This window comes from Diachasmimorpha longicaudata, chromosome 19 (genome assembly GCF_034640455.1).
Source record: "Diachasmimorpha longicaudata isolate KC_UGA_2023 chromosome 19, iyDiaLong2, whole genome shotgun sequence".
In the NCBI taxonomy this organism is placed as follows: Eukaryota; Metazoa; Arthropoda; class Insecta; order Hymenoptera; family Braconidae; genus Diachasmimorpha; species Diachasmimorpha longicaudata.
In genome coordinates this window covers 3,411,683-3,425,614 of record NC_087243.1, presented here as the reverse complement: position 1 = coordinate 3,425,614, position 13,932 = coordinate 3,411,683, and the positions used below count along the sequence as shown (strand labels likewise).

Below are 13,932 nucleotides of genomic sequence, written 5' to 3'. Positions count from 1 at the left end.
CAAAGGGTACCCACTCCCCGGGGATAGGATCCTAGGTACGTGCAAAAAAATTTACCTGGTCCCTTTGCAGGGGCCCATCATCAGATACCATTCAAAATTACTGGATTTAATAGCCCCCGGAGTAAGTATTCATCATCATTGAAAAGTATGATTGTAAATCAGACAATTCTTCCACCTGAGGATGGGCCAATGGCCCAAGGGTTGGTGGATTCGCACGATGGGGGGTTGTTTGCACTTTAAACTTTTAAGAGCCCTCAATCTTGAATTTATCATGTAATTACCGTAATCCTGCAGTGCTTTCGACCCTATTTCAAGCCCAGAAAAATGAAGCTTACAAGAGATTGTAATATCCAATGGGAATTTTAACGTGATCTATCCTCAACAGATGATTTTTATATATTTTTACACGCATTGAAAAACTTTGGTGACTATTTAAAAATAAGAATAAAATTTATAGCCCCTCCAACTCCACGTGATGAAATCGTCGGACTATGTTTTTGCCACAGACCAGAGGGGTTAAATGAGAGCAAATCTTTCCGGTAGCTAAAAAAACTACCGAGCGCCAAATCCCACGAGATAAATCTCTGAACAATTGACAGCAATGAAATATTCAATAAAAGCTCTCCGGACAATTAGCATAACCATCCGCCACAATCCAATAAACAATTGAATCTGGTAGTCACGCGAGTAATCCCCCGCACCCTTCGCATATACCTTTTGCTAAAACCACATACAGGTATATAATTCCTCTGGTGCTACCACGCGCGCCACCTTTTACCAGTTCCTGTCTTGTACCAAGTAAAAAGCCACCGACAATAAAAACCAGCCTCACCCTTCCCCGCGTCAGTGCAACCGAGACAGCCGCACCACGTATGCTCCTCGTTGCCGGTCTTCAGCAACTCTCCCCACAGCTCATATTTGCGCATGCGTTGAAAAATTTCCTAGTAGCGCGCCTACATCGGCCAATGGACAGCCATCACTGACGCCATCAGGAGCTCCTCTGATTGGCCAGGTCTGACGACACCTCTATATTTAGCCCTCGTGAGTCACGAGATATAAGGCTGTACTTTTAGTTGGGTGTTCACAAGTTGCCAAGACACCGTGCCGCACGGTACGTCTAACTATTCCGTGATTATCTCACTACGTCACACATAAACGAACACACGCGCACCGAAATTAAGTGTGCGGGACGAAAAATATTTTCTCATTCAAAGGAAAGAAAAGAAGAAAAAAAAAACACCTGTGTCACGCGTCATTCAGAACCCAAGTTTACGCGTGCCCCCAGTGATACGTGAATAATCCCAAGTGACTCATTGTTTTTAATGTGGTACCCTCGTGCGTTCAACAATCAGAGGTCCACGGGATTTGATATCGCTGTACGTCACACCGATACAGCGACAAGTGTTCGCGGTCGCTGTACAAGCGGAACCGGTAAACTATACTGTATATATTTTCCATCAGTTGCGTAGAACGTGGTGTTATGTAACAAAAGTACATGAGAGTCTGCAGTATCCGAGGAAATAAATAAATAAAAAAAATTATTACCCGTGGGAGTGTTTCCGGAGATTTTTGCAATTTGTGCGAGAATTAAAAAAAAACTATCGAGTTAATTGTGACTGCCCACACGTTGCTGTCTATTTCGCAACAGAGAGAGAGAGAGAGAGACTGTTATTCAGCGGGAGTGAAGGAAAGTCGGAATATTTCCGTGTGTATAGAAAACCGGATATCCTGAAGTGGACCTGATGGTGCGAAGTTTAACGATGGAGGCGACGTTCTACGATGAGGTGACTGTATACGGTAATTGCAATAGAGACAACGTAGGCCAATTGAAGAGAAATTTGACGTTGGATCTCAACGGACATCGTCAAGGGCCCCAGGCCAAAAGGCCAAGACTGGGTCCCCTACCCCTGTCCCTCAACAATTCAGCTCCAGTTCTAAGTTCACCAGATCTCCACATGTTGAAACTTGGATCACCAGAACTGGAGAAACTCATTATTGCCCAACAGGATGGTCTTGTCACGACAATGCCAACACCCAATCAAATTCTCTTCCCCAAGACTGTCACCGAGGCACAGGAACTGTACGCACGTGGCTTTGTTGATGCTCTCAATGAGCTACATCACTCTGACAGTTCCCAGGAGCCTGGAAGTATTCATGGTGCTACTTATACGAATTTAGAACCACCAAGCTCAGTACAGAGCACGGAATCACTGTCCCAAGGGCTCCTGATGATCAAAGATGAACCGCAGACAGTGCCAAGTGTATCAAGCTCACCCCCAATGTCACCCATTGACATGGAAAATCAGGAGAAGATCAAGTTGGAGAGGAAGAGACAGAGAAATCGTGTTGCTGCTTCCAAGTGTAGAAGACGCAAACTCGAGAGAATCTCCAGGCTTGAGGACAAGGTCAAGTTGCTCAAGGGTGAAAATACAGAGCTCAGTAGTGTTGTTCACAGGCTCAAGGAGCACGTGTGTCGATTGAAGGAGCAGGTGATGGATCATGTGCACTCTGGCTGCCAAATGATGTCGGTCTCAGGACAATTTTGAACTTTGACTTTATTGGGGATCATTCCTACATGAATGAGCAACATTGAGTCTTGAGGACATCTCCGGGAACTCTGAATCTCTTTAAGGGGATTTATGGACTTTCTTGGTGATTATCGCGCCACGTGGAGGAGACATCCTGAGGGAATCTGGGGAGTGCCTTTGAGTGTTGTGTTGATGATATGGACAATTAAAATTGTTAATGGAGATATGTTATGATGGAGTCCACGCACATCCACGATAGCGTTGACGTCCACTGCCTGGTGGGAGGAGCACCGAAGAGGAGCGAAAGGCGAAAAATATATTCATGAGACAGTGAGGGGGAAGGGGAGCTACAGTGGCCATTTTGGAGAACATCCGAGAGCGCGGCAATTTTAAATCGTCCAGAGACTCTAATTCAATCTTTAATTGAGATGAAAACTGAATGAATGGCTTTCAATCAATATCTTGAGATCGGCAGAGTGAAATTCGACGATTATGTTTTCATTTGGAAGGTATTTTTACGGGCTTGACAATGAAATTTGACTCTTGAAAATTGGATCGTTCGATCACGAGATATTGCGGATTGATTTATCCATTATTCGATATTGTCAATTCTTTTTGATACATTTTTTTTTGTTTCTCAGGGCCCGTGTTGCTCTTTGTTCTTGTTTGGATGAATTATCTGGTTAAATAACAGTTTTTCGTAGTTGTACGATTGAATTGGAAACGCCGTTATTTATCATTTGTGCATCTAGTCTTGTCCAGTATGAACATGTTTAACTTATTATCCATCCATGCACATTTATTTTTTTTTTGGGAGAAATGTGAGATGTTACGCTGACACTGGGACAATTTTACCTGCTACTAAGCGCTCGTGCGCATCGACTAGTTTTTTTTGTACCATAAATCGTTCTTTTTTTGGGAGTCAAGGCGGTATTTCACTGAACAATGAACTGTTCGTTGACCCCCGCATGTCAGAGCGAAATTTAATATTTTATACGATGAAAAAAGCGCATTATTACTAGGATTTGATGGTATGGGTCAAAGGTTCTGACTGTTCATAACGAATTACCGCCTTCGCGCCCACGCTCGTTGCATAGAGAATAATAGTCGTAAAGTAGGTAAGTTTAGGCGTATCTGACCTTCATTTTTGATTAACGAGTAGCCCGCATTTTTTTTCTCGTCGCAGTCTCACACACCAATGTAACACACACTTGATCTGCCTCCCAAGATTTTTTAGAAGCCTTCCCCCTCTTCATTGCCTTTTTTTTTATTTTCATATTTTTTTTTTCGTCGTATCCTTGAGGAGCCAGACCGAGCAGTATTTCTTTTTGTTTCTCTTTTTCGCTGCCTCCTACTTAGATTTGATGAATTCTAAATTCCGAGGACATCCGGATTTTGTTTTCCTTTCATTTTTTGGTTCTCATTATAATAGTGCATTGTAAATTTATACTTTTTTAAAATTCGTTATCAAGTTTTGGAATAATTGCTTGGGTGTAATCAAGGTGTGTGTGTCTCTCTCTCTCACTCTACCCCCCCCCTCTCTCTCTCTCTCTCTCTCTCTTTGGTACTGTTATTACTTGGAGAAGTAAATATTAAGTAATTTTTTAAAAATAATTGAAGGAAAGAGGTCTCCACATTTGTGCCCCACTTGTATTAATTTCATTTCTTTTTCTATTATCGTGTTAATTTATTTACATTGCCAATGAAAAATACGTTGCAATATTTACTGGAGTAAATCGTGCAATTTCAGTTGAGTTAAGAGGGGCTTCGTATATAGTCGACCTTGGAGGCCCCTTTATCCGAACGAGCGTTTTGCAAGAGTAACCAGTGCGTATAATTTTTGTTTTGAATTTTCTTGTTTAAAAAAGAATACCAACTCAGTGCGATAAAAGGGGAGATAATTTCCATCGTATGAGTGTAGAATTTCACGAGCTCGGCTATATATTTGTTGCCAATGCAATCCAGTCCGTACAGTGTGCCTTTTTTTTTCATGACGAATGCAAAGCGAATGTTATTGAAATAACAAAATTAATTCTCTCGATGCTAAATGAAATTCAATCTCGTTAGATTTGAAGGAAAATTGATAATTAAAAATGTTCAGAGTTTACAAAACAAATGGAAAATGATACGCTCTCACTGATTAGAGAAAAAAAAAAACAAATGTTGCACAAATGAAAAACGTATGAAAGTAAATCTAAAATTAATGAAAACCACTTGTGATTTAGTTTGTAAGTAAAAACCCCATTAGGCCATAATTTTTATGGTGATTAAAACTGTAATTTTCATGGGAAACTAATACTATGACACCATAGTAGTTGCATAACACTATTCATAATGAGAGTACATATTACTACATTACGTAATAATTATTGAGTATAAAAATATATGTTATATATCGAGAAAGCTGAGAAGAAGAACTCTTTTTTTACGAATAATTTTATTTTTGAATGAAACAATGATGAAAATAAAATTCACTATATTACACATGAATAATTATCTTCAATTATTCCCCTCAAACCCTCCAATTTATATCGTCATTTCAGGCTATTCTTATATTGGTTTAACTGCTGCAACACTCAATTCGGGTGCTTTTTTTTCTGCTCGAGTGAATTTAAGTTCAGCCCTCTTCTTAATTATTGCAATTGGCTAATTGTCTCAATTGAGAAAAAGTTCTCGGTAGGGAGAAATGTACGGACGGCCCGGAACAGCGGAATCCCAGCTCAAAGTAGCTTGAAATTGACTATTCTGTCATTTTTTTCCTCACAACGAACAATAATGAAGGCTCAAGACGCGAGTAAGTGTCAGTCGGTGAGTATAGATAATAAACCATCGTCGAACCGAGACATTCATTACTCGAATAATGAATTGTTTCGGATCTATCCGGAAACGAGCATTACGATATATATTATTCCTATTCAATCTTGTTAACGAGGTCGAGCCAAAGATTACAACAATGACTGAGGGCTTGAAGCTAATTGCCCCCGCATAGTCAGATCCATCGAACGATAATTCAACGTCGGAGAGACAATAAAAGTTGGGTGTATTCATTGGGTCTTTGGCAATGGCCAGTAAGCGTTATTCTACGCATCATCGGAGATGAGGGGACATTTATCTGGCTCTAATCATTGATATGTCGGGATCGCTGCACGGGAATTGGTCGATTTTTTATTTATTTTCAACATATATTTACCATTTAACATGACTTTCTTCGAATTGCATCGTTTGGCCAAAAGATAGCGAAGATTTGAAAATAAATATTTCATTTTTTCCCTGAGTATCCGAGGGATTTGGGATAAGGAGGAGAGCCAGGGGACGAAGATAAGGGAAACGGTTTTATTTTTATCTCAATCATAATGGGGTAAAGCATAACCGTCCTATTACTACCAAAGTTGATAAGAAAATAGCGAAATAACCAGCATAACTTTGTGTTATTCCTGAAGAAAAAAAATTCACTGATTGAATTTAGGGCTTGAGGCTTCTTTCGGGCGATAATTCCAAAAAAAAGACCCCGGAGGAGAATGAAATTAATGATAAAAAGTACAATAGGATGTTGGCTGAGCCATAGAAACTCGTCAAACAACTCGCAGTGAGATGGAAATATTTATCTCTATGCAAACAGTTCGAACTCAAATATATCTCGGCAAGACCCCGTTCTTCAACGCATTGGCACGTAGGCACGTTTCTACGGATTGAGATAAGAGAGTTATTGGTATTTATCAAGGAAAGTTCTCTTCCCCTCAATTTCCATTGAATAAAAGAAATAACAATGGCTGCCGCGGGTAGAATTGTGTCCTTAAATTGTGAAATACTCAAATTGGTTATTCTGATGAAACAAAGGATATCTTATGCAGGAAATGATCCCACGGCCATGACTCGATGCATAACTTACTCTTACTTGTTTTTGTTCTTTCAAAGTATTTATGGAATTTCTCTCGTGATATTTGCAGCTGTATTATCGTCTAATACCCGCTCATGGTGAGTGGAATGCTAGATTTTTATACTTGCTAACCCCGTTGCAAAGACAATTCCACAGCTGCATATGTTCCATATCAAATTCTCAGAATTACTCAATAATTTATTTTATTGTTCGCCAAGTTTGCCCGCCTTGTTTAAATCGTTTATATATCCCTAGTTAACTGGAAATATTCATTAGAATGAAAAAAATGGATTTTACTCAAGCGATTTTGAGTTATCACCCGGTTTGTTTAACTCTTCCCTCCCACAAAGCATGAAAATAAAGTCTAAATTTCTACGCAACTCTAACATTATCTTAACCCATAATTTCGCGCAAACACACTGCTCATTCCAGTTATAACGACGACCATTAATTGACCATCCTTGTTTATATTTCAAGCCTCGAAAAGGCAATACAGACGGCCTTCCAGCATTTTAGCACTGTAACGCGTTCAATTCATCGCCATCGTAATATGCAGTTCAACGAGTCTCCAATTGCCAATTTAGGGGCTACAATGTTACCCCGATTTTTACAACTCGGCGAGAAAAAATACAAAACCCATTAACGATGGAAAAAAAAAATACTCCTGACAATTACAAAAACTTGAAAACAAGTTGTACAGACAACGCGAAAATTTATCTCAATCATGAAAACAAGTTTTCCACTCAATAAGATGATTACACCGTAATGATGCTTCATCATCAATAATAATATGTTAATTAAATTCAGTACTATTTCGAAACAGTCCAGCCGCTTCCGCATGTAATCGCCCCGGCATTTTTTTTTTCTTCTTTTTTTTTCATTCAATGCCGTCGACTGACAGTTGCCTCAAGTATTTAAAAACGTGAATGCGCGATTAAGCTTACGTCTCTCGTATTTACACACACAATTTAACGCAGCACAATGTGAAGAAGCGAGAGGAATAAAAGTAGCAGACAATTTTATCGTCGAGTGATTGTAATCTCTAGTCGTATTACTCCGGAGTGTTAGCTCCGGTGGTTTCCCACGAGTTTCACAAAATAATGTTTCCGTTAAATCTCACGAATCGGCCACGATTTTTGGTTGTAAACTCATTATAAGAGATTGTTAATAATATTTGCTGATATTTTCGAGAATAAATCCTGGAAATTTTGGCTTGGAGATGGAGATTGCGATAAATATTCAATGATTCTATCAAGTGATAAGAGGCAAATGCAGGAAAATGAATGAATTCCCTCAAATTCCATTTAATCTTCAAAATCTCCCAATATCTTTCCTCGTAAATCAAACTCAATGTCATTCTCATAAAAATTACGATCGGATCCCGCCACCGTAGGGCATTTTTCTAATGGTAGAGAGGAGCAATAGTCTTTGGGAGACGACAGAGTGGGGTAATGATTGTAGCTATCGGTGGAGAATTGATCTTTAGCTTCCGGTGAGAACGAGCTGTTGTGTGAATCAAAGATGATGATGATGAAGATACTCGAGGCACCATAACCGAGTATGGTGGCCTGGGCAGTCTGCCGAGGGGAAAGGTATAGCCAAGGGAAACCTTTTTTCCCCACTCTCTCGTCACCTTGGACTCGTTGGAATGCGTGTATGTGAGATAAGTGAAATACGATTGGCGCGAGGTAAGCTAAGGTATAGGTCAGTTGGACAAATTTATCTGCCTTCTTGCCCCCTATTTTCCTAGTTTATTCTGCTAATTATTTATCAATAATCTATGCGAGTTCGTCTTCAACCGTAAAAGTCGCGGAATTGAGTTTGGCGAAAGTGATTCGAGAGCTCTAGGGCCGAGATCATTGATAATTCTTCCTCGCAGTCATCAAAGAAATCGTTTATGTGATTTTAATAGAGTATTAATTTGGAATTAATGAATTATTTAATATAATTAAAATATTTTCAATGAAATGGGGAAACAAATTTAGTTGTCGTAAAAAGAAACAAACATAAAATACTATTGAAATGAGAGGAAGCATTGGAGATAAATAGTTTTATGTGAAAAATTTTGTAATGATTCTATTAGTCAAATTTTTGGGCATTGATGGTTTGATGCTCGTAAAGAGTTTCGCAATAATTTCGGAATATTTTTAGATTTTTGTTATCCACTCATAATTCAATGTTCATTTTATCCTTCACGCGTTGTAAATTTCCTGTCTGTTTCGTTGGAATTGAAGGTGAGGGCAAAATGTGGATAAATAATGGTGGACAAAGGTGATAACCTTGCCGAATAATAATTTACTCGTCATTGTGCACTGTTCGTTGAATTAATTATTCACGCACTACTCGTGAACTTCGATTTTCAGTAATCTCATTATCTTCCTTCATTATCGGTCTTACAAAAGTTTATTGAAACCTGGAGCTTCTCAATTTCTCTAAATCAATAACTCATTATCTCATAATTCCATTCACTAAAGTGGAATTAATTGAAATGCTAACGCGCATTGTCAATCAATAATCCGCATATCCGAAGGTCATATCATTCCAATCGCAACGGCATTCAAGGCCAAACTCACGGGAGATAGATCTCCTAGAACAGCTGCATCCTCTCTCCATTAAAAAAAATGCGAGGACGTTGTGCCCTCTGCAATGTTCATCCGCGTGTTTCATGTACCCAATAATTAATCTCCTCTGGTATTTCCTACATTCTTTTTGCCCCCCTCCCCGCCCTCCTCCGCAGCTGCATTTAAATAAACCAGAATAACATTCAATGGCAAATCGAAACATTTCCGCTATTTATTATCATTTCAATTTAATATTTGTATTATTGAGGAATTTAGGTCACGTTCGACGTTGCGGGTGGCTCTTTGTGATGGAGATAATGTTCATGTGCGCACGAGACAAAAGAAAATTACCATACAAACGCGCGGACTTTCACAGAGACAGATAAATAACTCAATTATTTAGGGCATTTGTTGTTATTTGAGGGGTTTATTTGTTTATCTGGGGATTGTTGCGTAAGAAAATTTCGCGGTAGTGAGTCTTTGGTGGCTGGGGGCCAGGTGAATCCCCGAATTGGTGTGGCTGACTGCCAATGTCCGACCCCTAGAGCCAATCACTGATCTAAAAGCTTTTGGGATACAACCAGTTGATGATGATGATGATGATGATGGGACTTTGTGATGGCTAAACTTGTATTTCTCAGTATTATTTTCGAAATATTGAAAATGTTGCAAAATATTGAATTGGCAGAAATGCTGAAGAGCATCGATGAATAACATCCCATCACCATCAATTCAACTAGTCCTTGAAAAACCGACTTATTAACGAAGAAATAATTTCCCCTATCACGTTAATTGCTCATTAGAATGGAAGTTGTGGCTATGTGGTATTTCTTCCCAGAACTTATTACACTATTTTCCTCTAATCCACCGTTTCTATAAACGTGTTTTCACGGTGGAAACATTTCTTCCTCCTCGATTACAGACTAGCCTTGTGATCTAGGAATCGAGGTGCCACAATCAAGCCACAAATGAAGTTAAATGAGAAGAATTTCTTTAACACTCATCGACTAATGTATAGAAATTCCGTAGAAATGATACATTTTCCTCGAATAAAATTCCTATCCAGAGAATTTCTATTTATTTAAACAATATTACCTCAGAAGTTAATGAGCTACCGTACTAATAAATAAATAAATAACTGAGTCTCAAGTTTTCTTCGCGAAACAAAGCATTAATTCCACCTCAACTAATGAATTAATAATCATTTAATGAATATAACTGCGCATAACGAAGAAAACCGATAAATACTCAATTTTTTTTCTGCTCTGCGTAGCTAACCTCCACCTCGACAAAGAAACAACAAAGTTTACATTAGATAAGACTCGGGTACGTGCTCGCTAAGTCAAGCAATTAAGAAGAAAGGAACACGAGCCGTTGAATTTAAACATAAAACAATGTAGCTGAATAATTGAGAACAAAAAACAATATCATTAGCCAAAGACCAATTATCTCCAGTAAATTACCTATCAAAAATGGCCACTTCAAGTTGCCCAGAAGTGCGCCATTGACGAGCGATAAGAAAGCTTTAATTGCCCATTTTCTACGTACATTCGCCAAATGAGACTATTTTTCACAAGTTAATGGCCAACTGCCGAATTGGCTGTGGCTGGAATCGAAGGAAAAAAAAATATATATATACCAAAGATACAACACACAAACGATCACTGTGTGGAACTCGAACAAGGTCAGCTAGACCCTACCAACACTATCGGCCCTCACGTGTGGTCTATCTATCACTATCCCTCCCTCTTACTGGTCGTGGAACGTGCGGAATGCACGGTGTTGGAAGAAAAAGAAGAAAAAAAAGAAAAAAATAAAGAATAAAAAGGGAAAGATAATGTGTAAAATGGAGACACGAAACCACCGAATATCTTTCTGCGAAACCACTTCCTCGTTCTTTATTCTCGGTATTCAATCGCTTAAAGCTCCGAGTAACACCAAGAACGTGGTGAAATAAAAAACTGCTATTGTAAAAACTGTGAGGAAATAATAAATAAAGTCTTTATTACAAAATTTTGACGACTCATTGTCTCATCAAAGCCCCTAAAAACACCTAAATCATAAAATCGAGGACAAGGAAATTCGTAACAAATATTCTACGTCGTAACTAAACAAGTTCATCGTCCGCTCCCTTGTCCCACACCCATATTATTATTATCATTATCATCAGGAGTTGTGCGAAGAGTAAAAGAGCGATTTGGAATGGCTTTGTGTAGTGAGTGAGTTTATCTTGGGGGCATGTGTCGGCAACCACCTTGCCCACGGCAAAAGCAATCCTCATCTTGATATTTTCATTTTCGCCTTTTTGGCAGATCACAACGGAGTGTCACTACCAGCGGCTAAACGCACCGTGAGCCACAAAACAACAGACACAACCGCAACTCCAACCCTCCCATCTACTCCGACTCACCACATCTGGTGCACGCATTTCATCCCTTTTTTTATTTTAATTGCCAGAGTCAGCCAAAAGATATTTCAACGCTGCGATGAATTTCCAAACCTCTGGGGTTGTATAAGCACAAGTGGCTTTATTATTAAATTTTTCGAGAAGCCGCAGTATTTATCATTGTATGGGTTTATGAATAAAGTTAAAGGTTTAAATGGTCAATTAATGGTCCTTCAATTTTCCGAAAATAATATAAATAGTAAAAGAAAAAATATGGGCTATTGAGGGGGGGCGAGCTGGCCATCTGGTGTTTGACTTTCACCCCTTTTTACTCTAATTGTTTCCAAGCGAAAAGATATTTCAAGTTTGTGGTGAATTTACAAACGCCTGAGGGCTTTTATAAGCCACAGGTATATTTACGTATGTTATTGCACCCGCCAGCATTAATTCAGGCATATTAATGCCCCCACCAAACGACAATCCACATAAATTACATCGGTATGGAGTATCTCCGAGCCGATGGCATCGCGGCCGTCTTCAAGGGATAAATAAAACACTTTTCCAAGAGTTGAAGCCTTCCCAAATGCACACAAAGAGACGAAACATACATTTAGTTCACACAGTGTCATTGGGGGGGATTACCCGACGTATTTCATCTGCGTTTTGGTTGTTTTGCTGATGGGGTCTTTGAGGCGGAGTTGGCGGTTGACCTAGGCAAACCACGTGTCAAGATCTGTCTCTTTGTTCATCTCAATCCTCCTATTCTCTTCTTCTTCTTCTGCTTCTTTGTATTTAACAATTATTATTTATTCCTTTATTTCCTTTGTTTTTTTATCTCTCTCTCTCTTTCTCCCTCAATTCTCTTATCTCGTCTTTGAGACCGAGATTAGCTCGTTGCGCAGTTAGCGCATACAGAGCCCAGTGGTATATCTGTGACGTTGTGTGTACATAATCCAAGTGTATAATGAAACACAACGGGGATGTTGGAGAAACAATAAAGAGATTGCTGCATTACGAGGAATGTGTTTATGTGTTAATGCGTATGTGTATGCGTTGAGAATTGACGAGTGGACAAACGGTGGTGCTGATAGTTGGATAACAAAAGGACACGTGAGGCCAAAGTACAAACCCAAGTCCTTTTCTTGAAGAATATTTTTCTTTATTTCCATGTGTTTCTTTGGTTTCGATGGACAGGGGGGAATACTAATTGGAGGAAGAGAGGGCTTTTCGATTATTGCGATGGAAGGTCCGGGGGAAATACCCAGGCCTCGACCTTGTCGGTAAACCAACCAACGGGACAGACGCAAGACGACGTGACTAGGATTCTTATCGACTAATTTTCCAAGCATTCCTTTTACGGTCTGACATTTCCCATGTTATTTCATAAAGATTCTGCAAAAATATCATTTTTCCAAAGCTACTTTGCCAAGAGCTTACACGACATCTACTGATTCCTCATAAGGAGAATATTTATTAAAAGACGATGGTGTGAAGGGCAAAACATTGCCAGCTGAATACACACATGAGATAGATATATCACAGAGTTTACTTGTGCTTTCAGTCAAAGCACAAATGTGAAAGTGTGCCATCGGACGATTGCAGTGAGTGCAACCGCAGGAAATTCCCTGCGTCATTTGGTCGACGAGTTTGCCAACAAGTTGACCGCTTTTCTCGCCCGTGAAACACCTCTTGACACAATCATATGCATCAAAGTATTAACAACCAACGCTAATTCAAATACTAGTAAACAAAGAAATAAATGTTAACGTCACATTCCCCCTATTTTTCATTCTCGACGAGGGCGTCAAAATATACAACGAGTTATTTAAAAAAAAAAAAAAACAATTTCATAAAGCAACAAGTGAAAACAAAGAATCCACTCCCTTCCGGTAATTATACCACTTCCGTTGTCAAATACTCATGCTAATAGGACCCAATTTTTCTTTGTTTGGAGTGAAATGAAAAGACGAAAAATTGAAATGACAAGAAATAAATAGTACATTGTACATTGAGTTGACACCGTTCTCCATTTTGAATCTTGATGCTTTTGGAATTCAAAACAGACTCATATTGTCCGACGGAACAAACGTGGAGTTGTGCACTCGACAAAATGAAATAGCTCTATCCCCAAGAGGTTATTTTTCAAGTGGAAGATCTTGGTAAAAGTTTAAATGAGAAAAAGAGTATGGGAGCGACGAAAGACGTTTACGTTTGCTGTTATCACGACAAAGATTGGCCGCAGGTGGCCGATACTTGAATTCTCTGCACGTGGTGCACTCATTGGCCGTATAACACTGGTAATGTAGTCCATACAGACAAAGCAGGCGTTAAACAGACTCAAATTACTGGTACATAATCAAAGCAAATGGGTATTCTTTATCAGAATAAATTCGCGAGGAATGTCACTCGCAATGAGCGATGAAATTAGTCGTGGGAATTGATCATACTCGAGGCAATTTTCTTTGTTAACTCTAGAGATCCATCTAAGCAGCCTACCCAACCTTGAAAATCCTGAGAAACAATTTTTTTTTTTTCTACTTTTCATCGCAGGATACAATGTGTTGTATTCCCACACAGTGT

At 39.1% G+C, this 13,932-nt stretch overlaps 2 protein-coding genes across 2 annotated transcripts in view; one reads left to right on the top strand and one right to left on the bottom strand.

The window, feature by feature from the left end:
• Alkb (AlkB) overlaps positions 1–13,932 on the bottom strand; it is a 102,896-nt gene that overhangs the window by 61,441 nt on the left and 27,523 nt on the right. The gene's annotated exons all lie outside the window — the stretch shown is intronic.
• On the top strand, positions 1,060–5,021 carry LOC135171403 (transcription factor Jun). Its single transcript, XM_064137931.1, has one exon. The coding sequence runs from the start codon at positions 1,743–1,745 to the stop codon at positions 2,544–2,546; it is 804 nt and encodes a 267-aa protein (XP_063994001.1). The 5' UTR covers positions 1,060–1,742; the 3' UTR covers positions 2,547–5,021.